The sequence below is a fragment of the Plecotus auritus genome (assembly GCF_963455305.1).
Source record: "Plecotus auritus genome assembly, chromosome: 6".
Lineage (NCBI taxonomy): Eukaryota > Metazoa > Chordata > Mammalia > Chiroptera > Vespertilionidae > Plecotus > Plecotus auritus.
The window spans coordinates 105,388,422-105,402,667 of record NC_137773.1 but is presented as its reverse complement, the minus strand read 5'-3'; the positions used below and the strand labels follow the sequence as shown (position 1 = coordinate 105,402,667).

The following is a 14,246-nucleotide window of genomic DNA, read 5'->3' as shown; positions in this document are numbered from 1 at the left end:
TAGATTGGGGTTTGGGGGTCTGCTGCCCAATTTAGGGTCATTTGAGGGAGTTTCTGTCTTGTAAGGGAGAGCTGTCCTGTTATAGGGGGGCTGTGGCCTTGATCAGGGGCCAGTGAGTTTCTGCAGTTCTGACTGAAGGCATGGTGGGGGCTCAGGCCAATTTCTGAGAGTCAGTGAATGGGCATCTGTGTTACTGGTTCGTTGGTAGGGCTGGAGAAGGGGGTGGGTAGCCCTGGATGGGGGAACCCAGGAGCTCTTGTTAGCAGGTTGAGAGGCTGCAGCCTGGACACCCAGGGTCTGAGGAGGTGCCACTGGGGGCCACTGGGGCGGTGGGGTGGGGGGAGGCAGGGGGAGGCAGGTCGCACCTTGCCAGCGTAGTGGTGGATGACAAAGCCGGCACTCCAGCTGTTGAAGTGCTCGTGGGTACCCACAGCCGCCTGCAGCTTCTGCAGCAGCGTCTGGTCGGCGCCACCGCCTGTGGCGTGCATGGTGGCACACACGTCGTCCAGGACACTCATAATGCCCGGGGGGCTCTGCGGTCATGGGGAAGTGGCAGTCGCTCAGCCTCGCCCTACTCTGCCCAAATCCCACTACAGGGACCTTCACTGGGATGAGAATAGGGGAGGCCTTCCAAATATAAGAGCAAAAGGTGATGGTGGGGCACAAATCTGTGTGTGAGGGCTACTGTGGAAGCTCCCTGGGGTGCAGGAGGGGGTGAGGGACCCCATAAGAGATCCATGCCTCTTCACCTTTCCCAGACGGGGGTGTCTGGTGGGAGACCTGTCCCTGAGCACACTGACCCCTCTATCCCTGGGCAGGCTGCCTGGGGGAATGTTTGTTGAGTGAATAAGTCAAAGGGAAGCAGGTGGGCAGGATGAATGGGTGAGGTGGCTGGTGGGATGTGTCAGTTGTGCTCCTGGATAAAGAGGGGCCTGTGGGGACCATTACCCCCTCCCAGCTCTCCCAGGTCTCCTAGGCTCAGCTCTGGGGCTCATTGAGACCCCCTAAAGCTGGCCTGGCTCTCACCAGCTTGTTTTCAATGAGGTCACAGACGATTTTGTTGTTGAAGTACTGGATGGGGGTCCAGCGGATGCCCTCCTGGACATATTCCTCCTGGTGGTGGCAAAGGGGGCAGGGATGGGGTTGAGTGCCTGGACAAAGCTGTGTGTATTTCTAGAATGTATGCTCAAGGATGGGTGAAGAAAATGGGTGCTCTGCCACCCTCTTTCTCTTCAACAAGGTGGCTGAGCAGCCTCCCCAACAGATGCAGAAATGCAGGTCTTTGTGAAGACCCTGGATAGCAAGACCATTACCCTTGACTTCTCGCCCCGTGACACCATTTAGAATCTCAAAGCAAAAATCCAAGATAAGAAGGGCATCCTGCCTGACTAGCAGCATCTGATTTTTGTGGCCAAAGGGCTAGAGGATGGCCACACTCTCTCGGACTACAGTATCCAGGCAGAGTCCACCCTGCCATTGGTGCTTCCTCTGCAGGGCTGCATCACGGAGCCCTCCCTCTGCGGGCTCGTCCAGAACTACGACCCCCTGTGACAAGATGATCTGTGAAAGCGTTCCGCCCACCTGTATCCCTCGCTGTCAACTGCTGCAGGAAGTGGGGCCCCAAGAAGGAGGTCAAATAGGGCCCCTCCGCCATCTCCTTGCCCACAGGGCAACCTCTTCCCTGAACTCTGTGGCCATTGGGCCTCAATAAAGTTTCCCTTTTGTTGAAAAAAAGAAAGAAAAGAAAATGGGGCAGGTACTCCCTCCAAATTTCCCCTACACTCTCATCAGTTAGGACTGTCTCCCATAACCAAGCCCATTGCCCTTGCGTGGGGCAGGCCGGAAGTGTCAGCCCTTAATCAGAGACAGGAGCTGGTGGAGAAACACCCAGCTCCCTGGCCCTTTAGAGTGCCAAGCCTGAGGTCTGCTCTGGGGTCCAGGAGAACTGAGCCCAGTTGCCCTAGGACAGTGGTTGGCAAACTGTGGTTTGCCGCTCTGTTGACTAATGAGTTTGCCGACCACTGGGATAGGGGCTTAATCACAAGGAACAACAACAGCCTGTAATTATTGGAATCGAGAGTCTAGGCCAGTGGTCGGTAAACTCATTAGTCAACAGAGCGGCAAACCGCGGCTCGCGAGCTGCAGTTTGCCAACCACTGCCCTAGTGTAACCTGCTCATTAACACACCTCACTGGGGCTTACAAAAACACTCTCTTGCCCTGGCCAGGGTGGCTCAGTTGGTTGGAGCGTCATCCTGGGCATTGGAAGGTTGCGGGTTTGATTCCCAGTCAGGGCACATACCTAGGTTGTGGGTTTGATCCCCGGTCTGGGCATGTGGGAGGCTACCAATCGATGCATCTCTCTCACATGGATGTTTCTCTCTTTTTCCCTTCTTCCCCCTCTGAAATCAATTAAAAAAAAAAATCTCTCACTGCCTCACTCCTTTCCTGGTCTTTGCCCTGAATGCTTGTGTGAGGCTCTGCTTCTGCGATGGGTAGAATGAAAACATCAGGGGTTTTTGTTTGTCTTGTTCATGGTGGCCTCCCTGGTACTGTAGACAGAGCCCGGCATGCAGTAGGTGCGCAATAAATAATTGTTGAAGGAATGAACAAAGAGGTTATTTCCCAGCACTTCTCAAAGCTTTAGAGGTGGAAAACCTCTCCCGAAGGGAATCTCAAGGTGGAGCCTAGAGGGGTCAGTAGAGAGAGATGGAAACAGAGGGCTGGGGTGTCTCCTGGGTGTTCAGTGACTTTCATGGTCCCGCCTCCAGCCAATGTCCCTTATTCCTGGCCAGTTGGCTGCTCCTGCTCACCTGCTCAGCCTTCAGGGTGAGTTCGATAAAGATCTGTTGTAGCTTCTCATTGACAAAGTTGATGCAGAATTGCTCAAAGCCGTTTTTCTGTGAGGGAGGAAAAGAGCGCTTGCTTCAGTGGGCCAGCGCTGGACATCCAGGGTATGCGACTGGGAGCAGAGACCATACCTGGAAGATCTCGAAGCCGTAGATGTCAAGCACACCAATACTGTACTCTTCCTGGGGCTTCTGCATAGCACGGTTGATGGCCTGTGATGCGGAGAGGGACAGGAGGTAAGTGCCAGCCTGCCGCTCTCTTGTTATGCTCTTAGTCACGTCACCAATTTTTCTCCTGCCTCCCCCAGCTCTGTGCATGCCCCCATCAGTCACCCCTATGAGGAACCCAGGTGTTAGTGCATCGGGTTCCTGCCTTGGGAGCTGGCTCTGCCCCTTAAAAACTCTGCCTCTCTATTTTCTCATCTTTAAAATGGGTGAATAATAACTATTTTATAGGGTTTTTTTCCCTAAGACAAATAAACTACATGTAAAACAGTTACAAAAGTAAAGGGCACACACTAGGTGTTACGTAATGTTAGTTACTGCTGTCATCGTTCGTTACTTTGACACATCCGTCCCCGTTGTCCCCACCAGTCCACCACTTGGTCCTCCAGACAGTCCTCCTCTTGGCTCTTTTTTTTTTTTTTTTTTTTTTTTATTTTAAATATATTTTATTGATATTTTACAGAGAGGAAGGAAGAGGGATAGAGAGCTAGAAACATCGATGAGAGAGAAACATCGATCAGCTGCCTCTTGCACACCTCCCACTGGGGATGTGCCCGCAACCAATGTACATGCCCTTGACCGGAATCGAACTCGGGACCCTTCAGTCCGCAGGCCGACGCTCTATTCACCAAGCCAAACTGGTTTTGGCCTCCTCTTGGCTCTTGAATGCACCTACCTGTCTTCATCACCGCAGCCCCTCCCAGCCCAGGCCTAAGCTCCATGCCACAGCCAGAGGGAGCCCCTCAGTCTTCCAGATGGCCACCACCTGGCCCTGCTTCTGTGTCCCACGGCAGGGAATGGGTGGAGTTGTGATGGTCAGGCCTGCCTCTCCCACTTGGCTGGTCCCAGAGTGCTTCTCCCACCCCTGGACCCCCTGACACTTGCCTCCACGAGGAAGTCAAAGAGACGGGAGTACAGCCCCTTGGCTAGAGCATCGCGGGTGTAAGTTGCTTGTTCCACATTCAGGGTCACATCGATGGACTCGCTGCGCCCACCCCAGCGGCTGTCCATCTTGCGGCTGGTCAGCTTCTCTTGTAGCCGCCCACTGTCGATGCCCAGCAGGTAGGCAGGAAAGGCCAGGACTGCCGGGCGGGGGGAAGGGGACAGCTGGTCAGGCTCTGTCTCTTTCAATACTTCTGTCTCTCCCTGTTTTGCCCAGTGACACTGAAATTGTCCTCAGGGGTTCCCACCCCCCTGGGGGCCTACGTAGGAGGAAGTAAGTATACACACACACACACACACACACACACACACACACACACACACACACACACACACACACAAACACACACACACACACACACAGGCTCTCCACCCTCCCCAGCACCCAAACTCACGGTCCACACTCTCTACCCTGGCGTAATTTCCATCTTCACAGAAGCTGATGTTTCCCAAGTGCAAGATCCCTGCCACGAGCTGCAGGACCAGCTGCTGGACGTTGGGTGGGATCCCAATGACCTGCATGGCGCTCTGTGGGCATCACGAACACAGAGCCTGTGCCACCAATCCCAACCTCCACCCTGTCCCTGTCCCCGGACTCAGTCAGGACACCTGGATCCCTGTTTTACCTCTTTCACCTGCTCGCTGTGTGCCCTTGAGCAAGTCCCTACCCACCTCTGGGTCTCAGTTTCCTGACTTGTAACATCAGAGGTTGGCAGGGCTGGAGTGGCCGTTGGTGCTCACCACAGTCTCACTGAAGTCGCTCCTGTCATCCGTGCCGTCCACCTTGTAGGTGTCTGATTGGCTGAGGTAGTAATAGTAGTCGGGGGTCATGAGCCCCAGGTTCTGCCGCTGCTCCTGGGAGGCTCCTTCCAGCAGCTGGAGGGTGAGTGATGCTCACGCACAGGACCTGCACAGGCCGTGTGGTCCCCCAGGCCTCACTGCCCTCCCTCTGTCACCCCCAGGCTCCAAGTGGGGCTTCCTCTTCTTGCACCTGGTAGTAGATGTGGAAGTTCCTCTCATTTTCATTCTGGGTGACCACACGGGATTTCTCCAGCAGGAAGTTGGAAATCTTGCCCCCATCTGGCTCCCCACCACGGCTGAACTGAATCTCAAAGTACTTGCCCTGAATGTGAGAGAACGATGTCAGCCCCCCCCCCCCCCCCCGGCCCCCGCCCTGGCCTGGAGGTACAGGTGCGGGGAGAACGAGGCATGGGTCTTACTGAGCCTGGCCTCTTTCCTCCTCTTACCCATGTGGCTTCAACTTGCTTTCCTCTCCCCACCTCCCACGTATGCACGGCTTGTTTTTTCCACCAGCTCCTCTCCAGCCTTTGCTGAAGCCCTTCCTGGGCCAGGAACGCCCTTCACTCCCTCTCTGATGATTCAAGCCACCACTCAGGGCATTTGCCCTGTGCCTGGCACACAGAAGTATCACATTTACTGACCAGTTCCCAATTCCACAGCACAGAGGCCTCAATGTCTCTGTGGGACACTACAGGTCCCAATGATCCCGAATGTCTCCCACATGTTGTCCCTGAACCCAGAGCAAGGACCCCACACGACCCTTTTTTGGTCTCTGACACCATCTGGGTTCTTCTCTGGCCAGAGGTTGGAGGGCAGACAAGCTCCATTACTTGTCCTTTCTGCTACCTGATAGCAATACAAATTACAGCATCATACTGCTCAAACACCTGTAGTATATGACTTGTACTTATTCTATTGTACAATAAAAGTATCTACATATATAAAACCCAGCGACCAGAACGGCAGAACGATCAGAATGACCAGACGACTGGTGGTTATGACACGCACTGCAGCAGCCAACCAGCCTGATCTGGGCCCTGATCACTGCCGCCCCCCCTCACCCCGCCAACCTCCTATGGCCCCTCCCCTCGCTGGTCAGGCCCAATGGGCCCCCATCAGGGTGGGCTGGCCGGACCCCACCCATGCACAAATTCCTGCGCTAGGCCTCTAGTATAAAATAAAATGTATTTATACATTTTGAGATTTGTCCATGTTTTGTGGTGTATCAGTAATTTGAAAACAATACTGTGTGATTCCATTTAAATGAATTTCTAGAACAGCTAAGATTGATCTATGGTGAAAAAAATCCAGGCATTGGCTGCTTCTGGAGCAGGGTGGAGTAGAAATTGACTAGAAAGGGACAAGAGGGAACTTCTGGAGCCACATGATGCTCTGTATGTTGGTAGGGGTTGGGGTTGCACAGTGTATGCATTTTTCCAAATTTAGATTTATGTGTTTTGCTGCAAATTTTACTTTAAAAGAAATAAAAGAGAGCTGCACATTTATAATGCACTATACTTAATGATCTGCATGCCGCAGTGTTTGGGGGGAGAGGCATGGTGTCAGCAGCTTGCTTTATAGTGCATCAAAAAGAAAAGATGGACGGAGATACAATGAAGCAAATATAGTGAAATGTTAATGATACAGGAGATGGGCATACAGGTGTTCACTTTATTATTCTTCCTACTTTCCTGTGTACTTGAAATTTTAACAATAAAACATTGGGAAAATACTTAAACTATAACTACATTATATATATATTAGAAAATAAAAACATAACTAATAATATTTTGGGAAATAATAATCTCATTAGTGTATGGAATTTATTAAGTCATTCCCACGTGTAAGCAGGCATTGTAATGAAATTGTTGAGGTCTATGATATGGATTTCAATATCATTCCCACATTGTGGGTGAGAAAACAGAGGAGACTCAGGAGGCTACATTGGTTCTTTTTTTGTCCAAGCCACATCTCTAAACAGTGACAGAACCAGGATCATAAGCCAGAGCTGTTGACCTAGTCTGTCTTCCATTAGGCCTAGCATAGCACCTGACGCAAAGAAGGAGCCTAAGGACCATTTCTTGAAAGAAGGATGAAGGAAGGAATAAGTTGGACCTGAAATGGGACTAGGAACAGACGTGGCATGGTTGTAGCCAGGGGAGCATTTAAGAATGCAACACAGACATGTCATGTTCTGTCCACGGGGGACTCTTTTCCAATGGACAATAAGCAGGTGGTGAGTGTCCCATCCAGGAGTAGAGGTATTTCCTGTGATCTTGGGAATACAGGTAGAGGTGTGTGTGTGTGTGTGTGTGTGTGTGTGTGTGTGTGTGTGTGTCAGTGTGGAGGGCATGGCTGCTCCAAAAGCAGGGCTGTGGACTCACAAAACGACTGGAATTGTTGTTGCGCATGGTCTTGGCATTGCCGAAGGCCTCGAGCAGCGGGTTGGACTGCAGGATGATGTCCTTCACATGCTGAGGGCAGAGGCAGGTGGGGGCGAGGTCAGGCTGAGGCAGGTGCGGAGGGATAACATGCTGTGGGGCGGGAGGGAGCCTGTCCCTTCTTTCTGTCTTTGCCTCACCTGGACCTTCTCACCCCCGCCAGACACTTTGGAGATGTAGCCCATGATGTATTTGGCTGCCACCGTCTTCCCAGCTCCACTTTCTCCACTGGGAATGGGTGAGGCAAGCAATGGTCAGTGGCCAGGGGTAGGGGTAGGGGTAGAGGTGGGGGAGGTGCCCTTTTTAGTGCCTGATGGTTCATCCATCCATCCATCCATCCATCCATCCATCCATCCATCCATCCATCCATCTATCCATCCATCCATCCATCCATCCATCCATCCATCCATCCATCCATCCACCCATCTATCCATCCATCCCCGACTGTGCTCAAGGGACTAATCCAGGCACTAGGGATACAATAATGAGCAAGACAGATACAAATCCCTGCCCTGCTGGAGCTGACATATAGAGAGGAAAGATGGGCAGTGACAGAATGGATAAATAAAATATATCATAGGTCAGAGGTGACAAGGAAAGGAAAGCAGGCGGGGGACAGAGAGGGACAGCAAGGTTCTGTTTGGATCAGGGTTCCCAGTAAATCTCCCTCTGGTGGTGATGCTGTTTGGGTGGGGCCTGGGCAGGAGAGTCTGGGGACCCCTTTCCTTACCTGATGATGACACACTGGTTTTCACAGTCGATGAGCATGTTCCGATACATGTTGTCGGTGAGGGCATAGATATGCGGGGGATTCTCGTACTGGGCCTGCCAGGGGAGGCAGGTCTCAGCCCGGGGCTAGGAGCCAGGGTCCCGGGGACTGTGCCTCCCACCCAGCCATGGTCTCACCGCGCCCTGGTAGAGGTCGATCTCACGGTCAGTGAAGTAGGGCATCTGCTTGAAGGGATTTACAGAGATGAGCACGGAGCCAATGTAGGTCTGTGGGGTGGTTAAGGGCCATGCAGTGTCCTGGCATGCTTTGTCTCTCATGGACCCTGTCCCCTCAACCTCCCCCTCCCCCCAGGGCCGCCTAGGGCCCCACTGCTCAGAGGAAGAGATGGAGATACTCAGATGGGTCCGTGGTTTCTTAGGAAAAAACAGAGCTGGGTCCAGGATGGGAGAAATGGGATATGTTGTAGCTGAGCTACCCCAAGACAGAGGAGAAGTAGGGGACACAGCCCTCCCCGCCCAAGCAGAGCCCCGCTGTCACTCCATCTGTCCCGTGTCTTATCACCCAATGCTCTCGCTGCCCACCCCTCCCTCCATTCATTTGCTCAGGCATCTATATGTCCCTTCTGTGCTGAATTCCCTCTGCCATCCTTCCCTGCATCCAGCTACCACCATCCCACATCCTTTGCCCAGTCATCCTCCCGTTCCTCTGTCCCTTATTTGCCTGCCCCGCCCATGGCCCAGGGTACAAAGATGTAGTCGTCCATGAAGCGCTTTCGGAGGTTGCCCACGATGGCATCCTCGGTGATCTGAGGCAGCAGCACCATGTCATCCACGCCGCTCTGTTTCACATTGTGGCTCTGCCAGTGGAAGCGCTCCTTGCTGCCCTAGGGGTGGAGGCAGTGGGGTGGCTATGAGCTACGGCAAGGCGGGGCGTGTGGGAAGGTAGGGCTGGTGCCTCAGTGCCCCCGCCTGGCTCACCTCGTGCCTCACCTCCTTCCCCATCTCACACCAGGAGAGGTGGGCAAGGTCCAGTCCAGGCTCCCTGCCGCCCCAGGAGGAGGCCAGGAAGAATGACAACTCCTCCTTCCCACATCCCTCTCAGCCTCCCTCTCACCCCTTCCTCAAGCCCCGTCCTATTTTCTCTGTGACATTTGACCCGCTCCCACCCCTTCCACCTTGAGATGGCCTTCTTCCTTCCACTCCACTCCTCCTCTCTCGTGGTCATGCATACCAGTCCGTTCCTCTGAGATTGTGCTCAGCTGTGACCTCTACCCTCTGTTCCAAGCTGTGACCCTGCCCCTCAGCTCCCACAGCCTTCCTGCTGCCCCACCACCATCTTCTCCATCCTTAGTAAGTCTCCCACCTTCCCAGGCCCCCACTTTCCTTTCTCATTTCCTCCCTCAGGTTTTCAACAGTTGACACCGTCTTTAGGGCCCAAGGAGGAGACTCAGATACAGGCTTCCCTCAAAAACCCTCCTCCAGGAAGCCTTCCGGGAATGTTTTCTACTTTTAGCCCTATTGAGTTCATCAGTGCCTTAGACACTTAGACACACGGGCTCTCTCAGGCCCACTCTGCCTCTGCTCAGTACCCCCTGCCATGGGAAAGTCTGGGAGACAGAGGAGCGAAGCTGGCATGGTGGTCCCCTGTTTGGTACACTCATGCTCTGGTAACATGTCCCTCCTCCGGAAGCCCTTCTCCCAGACCAGGGCTCCTGGAGGGCTGAAACTGGGACTGAGGCCTTTCTCAACCCCAGCAAGGAGGCCCTATTGAATATACAAGGGATGAGACAAAGAAAGAAACCCAATTTCAGAGGAAGACCCCAAGAGCAAAGGATGCTGAGAAGCCAAGTCAAGACTTCAAAGATGACCAGCACTTGTCGGACAGATTCCAGGGAATGGAGACAGGCGTGGTGGGTAGAGGGGACTCTGGCAGGGGTCACACAGGAGGGTCAGAGGTGACAACGATAGGGCAGAGGTGAATGAGAAGCCGGCCCCTCCCAGGGGCACTAGGGAGCCACAGAAAGTTCCTGAGCAGGGGGAAGGTGCACGTTCAGAATCTGGACACACTAACAGCCAGAGAGGAGTTTGTCAGGGAATGCCCACAGACATTAAACATGTCCAGCTTTTTGTGTGGGCAGATCTAGGTTCCGGTCCTGGCTGGGTGGCCTAACCCTGCTGTGAGCCGCTGTGGCCTCATCCATGAAATGGGAGAAACGGCTCATTCCCAAGGGTTGATGTGAGTATGACCTGCTCTGGAGAGCAGAGTGGGGCTGATGCTCTTCCCCAGCCTGAGTGCTGTGAGGATGGGCCGGGACAGAGAGGCACACGACAGAGTTAGCATTCACTAAGCACCTACGATGTGCCTGACTCTGGGCAGGGGTGTCACCAGCATTACCAGCAATTTTATAGCAACTCAGTGGGGTGTAGGTGGGGTGGGAACGGAGGCTTGGGGAGTGTGGGGCTTGGCACTTGACTCAGGACACAGCTAAATTGTTTCCAAGGTTGTGCGGTTTGAGTCTAGATCCAGCAGGCTTTGGCGTCTATACCCGGACCTACAGGGTGTTTGGGCTGGGACTTGAGCATTGAGAAGGGTTTTGATCATGAGCAGGAAGAGGGTGTACCAGGCAGAGTGAACTACCCAGGCAAAGGTGCAGATGTGTGACTGAGGCTGGGACAGACCACAGAGGAGGGAGTGTGGGGATCAGGGTTCGAGCTCCTCAACCTGCTTCCAGTCTGAGTAGTCAGAGTGGGTTTCTCATATGGCAAATCTGATCTCTCCTCTCTGGTTTTTCTCCTGTTTGTGGCTTCCCATCACTGCCCCATTCATCCATTCTACAAAGCATTCTTGAGCACCTACTATGTGCTAGTAATTTAGGCCTTCAGGAAGAACCCTTTCAGTTCTTTACTGAGTTGCTCTAAGCCTTTGCAGATGCTGAGCCCTCTGCTCAGACACTCTTCCTGTCTGGTGAATGCCAATCATCCTTTAAGATTTGGCTCAGGGGATGCCTCCTCCGAGAAGACCTCTCTGAACCCAGGTCAGGTCAGGTGCTCCCTCTGGAGCCCACAGCCCACTGGGCTTCCCTCACCATAGCCCCATACACGTTTTGGACATCCCACACATGAACCTAATCTTCTGGTGTGTGAACTCCTGAGCTGAGGGGCTCATGCCATGCCTGGCTCAACAAGGCATCAGGGCTTATTTGAATGACTGCGGAAGCAATGAGGGCGTGCATGAATGAACGGAGGGGAGCAAGGTCCTGAAGAGCCTTTAATGCCAAGCAAAGGAATTTGAACTTGAATGTCTGTGGCTTGGAGAGTTCTCAGCAGGGCCATGTTGCCTCTGGAGACACTTTATGAATCCTGGGAGCATTTTTAGTTGTCACAGGGATGGAGGCATTTTAAGGGGTCACAGGTGCCAGATTTACATTCAAATAATCATCCTGCCTGCAGCGCCCCCCCCCCCCCCCCGCCCACCCAGCAGGTGTTCATGTAACTGACAAACCTGTTTATAATCAATCATTGAAACCTAGGACCAAATTTGATTTTATCTATAAACAGAAAATCTATATATTTTTACATGGTTTGATAACTACTGCATTTTTCAGGATTTTTTTTTTTCATTTTTCAGGATTCCCTTCCAGATTTTATTTTGTTCAGATGAATTTTTTTCAGAATTTGTTCAGACTTTACTAAGAATTGTCCAGCATTTGGAAGCTCATGCTGCACGTGGTGGGCTGTCAGCATATTGAGACACGCCTGTGTCAGGTGGAGCACCTGGTGGCTCCAGTGAGCTTTGTTGGTGCACTGGCCTGAGCACTTTCTTTCTTTTTTAAAAAAAGATATATTTCTTTATTGATTTCAGAGAGGAAGGGAGAGGGAGAGAGAGATAGAAACATCAATGATGAGAGAGAATCATTGATTGGCTGCATGCCCCCTACTGGAGATCGAGCCCACAACCCAGGCATGTGCCCTTGTCCGGAATCGAACCTGGGACCCTTCAGTCCTCAGGCTGATGCTCTATCCACTGAGCCAAGCCAGCTAGGGCATGCACTTTCATATTCATGCACACGTTTCATTATGAATTACTTTCTCCTCCAATTTGTACGCCAGGCGGACCTTTTTAATTAAATTCAAGATATCATGGCAGTTAACTGGTTAATTATTTTTGAAACATGGTACTTGGTATGTTTCACTGTGAATTTTATTTCAGGGCTTCAAGGGACCTGTCAGGACTAGGGGGTTGGGAGAAGCTGGGAGCCATTGATGCCACCCCAAGCTACTGAAGAGCAGCATTCTTGCTCACTAGAGACTGAGAGGGACCCCATGGAGCATGTTGGTGACCTCAGGGTCAGAATTCAGATTGGGAGGTCAGGAGCTGTAGAAAGGGATCAAGGATGCTTTGGGACAGTCTGGCTGAGAAGGGGAAAAGGAAGAGAGGTTGTGGGGAGAGATGGGGTCAGGTGAGCATGTTTCCTGTTTGCAAGATGGGAAGACCAGAGTGTGTTGGTCCTGGTGGGGCAGGAGTGGCAGCGGGTAGGGATGTGGGTGGGTGGGGACTACAGGGGAAACAGGAAGTGGATTCTCTCTCAGAGGGATCTTGGGTGGTAACTGACTACAAGAATAGCAATAGCCCAGCTGGCGTGGCTCAGCGGTTGAGCATTGACCTATGAACCAGGAGGTCACGGTTTGAATCTCAGTCAGGGCACATGCTCGAGTTGCGATGCGTGCAAGAAGCAGCTGATCAATGATTCTCTCTCATCATTGATGTTTCTATCTCTCTCTCCCCCTCCCTTCCTCTCTGAAATTAATAAAACTATATTTTTAAAAAAAAGAATAGCAACAATAGTTAACAACCTATGGAGCACTTATTCTGTGCTAGACTCTGGTCTAAGCCTTTTCTGTGAATTACCTCATTTAATTCTCTCAACATACGCTGAGGTCAGTACTATGATTAGGTCCTCTTTGCAGAGGAGAAAACTATAGCAGAGAGAGAGAGGACCTGGATGAGATGAGCAAGGCTGTTTGTCCCTGAGCCTAGTCTGGGTCAGAGGTGGCTGGGTTGGTGCTTTGGGTCAGATGAGGATGGGGCAGGGGCAAGAATGGTCCTGTCCAGGGTTTCCCCTTTGGGGTCAGCCCGGTCTCCATGATCCTGGACCCCTCAGGCACAGATGACACTCAGAGCTACTTCCTTTCTCTGAGGTCAGAGTCCAAAAGGCTGGTTGTGTCTGGCTGGCTTTCCTGGCTCTGACGACTTGGTTCCTCTTCCTGTCCCTCCCCACTTCCCCACCTGGATGAGTGGCCCTCTGCCTCTTTTAGCCCTTGCCATCTTTCCCTCTGTCCTGCCCCAGAAACCTGGACCCCCAGATCCATTCCTCATTCCATGTAATCTCCAAATCTATGGGTTGTTAGCAGTAGATGAAGAGAAGGTTTTGCTCAAGTGGGTACAATTTGTGGAAGGACACTCAAGACTTTTGGCATGGGGCCTGTTGGGTGTGAGGCCTGGCCTGATAGTCGACTGACTATGTGACTCCAGGAAGCCACTTTACTTCTCCAAGCCTCATTGGTAAAATAATATACTTCCTGCATGGGGTTTATAAGAGGAGTAAATGAGCTAACACAGAGAACAGATGCATTGGGGTGCCTCAGGAAGGGCAGCTGGCAGCCTCGAGAGCATTGAGTGGAAATGATCAGTCTTTGACAACCAATATAGGAGCTGGTCAACATATACTTGTTGAATGAATGAATGGATGAATGAAGTACCATAAGAATGAGACTGCCCCTCGCCCTGTGTCATGGGTATCTCTCTCTCTGTGGCCTCCATGGTTCAAGTTGAAACTGTTTGTTCCTGAGTCTCTTCCTTGGGTTGTGGGGTGCAATGAAGAGATTGTGGTTGCAGTTGACCACAGGCCAAATATGACTCAACCTGCTGGGGTTCTTGTGAAAGACAGTCAGGGGCCTGAGGTGGCTGGGGTGGGAAGGGGAAGGTAGCTTCTTACTTCAGCTCTTCAGAGAGGTCCCCCCAACCGAAGGCAGAGGGCATGGGGGTGGGGCTTCCCTGGTGCCAGAAGAGGGTAGGCTGTTTATGACCAAGGTGATGGCATAGGAGCCCTATAGTAAACACCCTTCCTGAGCCCCTGCTGTGCATATAGGTAGGTGGCACCAGGCCTCGGGGAACTCAGTGTATCCTGAGCGGGTGAAGTGAGTTGCCCAAGGGAGACTGTGGGTGCACATCAGCTGATAATAAGGAGAGATGGGGCGAT

General features: G+C 52.3%; 1 protein-coding gene across 1 annotated transcript in view; it reads right to left on the bottom strand.

Moving 5' to 3' along the window:
* Nucleotides 1-14,246, bottom strand: part of MYO1F (myosin IF) — a 34,613-nt gene that overhangs the window by 17,070 nt on the left and 3,297 nt on the right. Inside the window, exons 2-14 of the mRNA XM_080673841.1 lie at nucleotides 8,733-8,870; nucleotides 8,164-8,253; nucleotides 7,988-8,082; nucleotides 7,398-7,485; nucleotides 7,201-7,290; nucleotides 5,007-5,138; nucleotides 4,757-4,891; nucleotides 4,411-4,543; nucleotides 3,959-4,155; nucleotides 2,981-3,061; nucleotides 2,813-2,899; nucleotides 1,027-1,113; nucleotides 366-533 (exon numbers count right to left, since the gene is read on the bottom strand). Coding sequence (XP_080529967.1) covers nucleotides 366-533; nucleotides 1,027-1,113; nucleotides 2,813-2,899; nucleotides 2,981-3,061; nucleotides 3,959-4,155; nucleotides 4,411-4,543; nucleotides 4,757-4,891; nucleotides 5,007-5,138; nucleotides 7,201-7,290; nucleotides 7,398-7,485; nucleotides 7,988-8,082; nucleotides 8,164-8,253; nucleotides 8,733-8,870 — 1,521 coding nt within the window. The remainder of the gene's footprint in view (nucleotides 1-365; nucleotides 534-1,026; nucleotides 1,114-2,812; nucleotides 2,900-2,980; nucleotides 3,062-3,958; nucleotides 4,156-4,410; nucleotides 4,544-4,756; nucleotides 4,892-5,006; nucleotides 5,139-7,200; nucleotides 7,291-7,397; nucleotides 7,486-7,987; nucleotides 8,083-8,163; nucleotides 8,254-8,732; nucleotides 8,871-14,246) is intronic.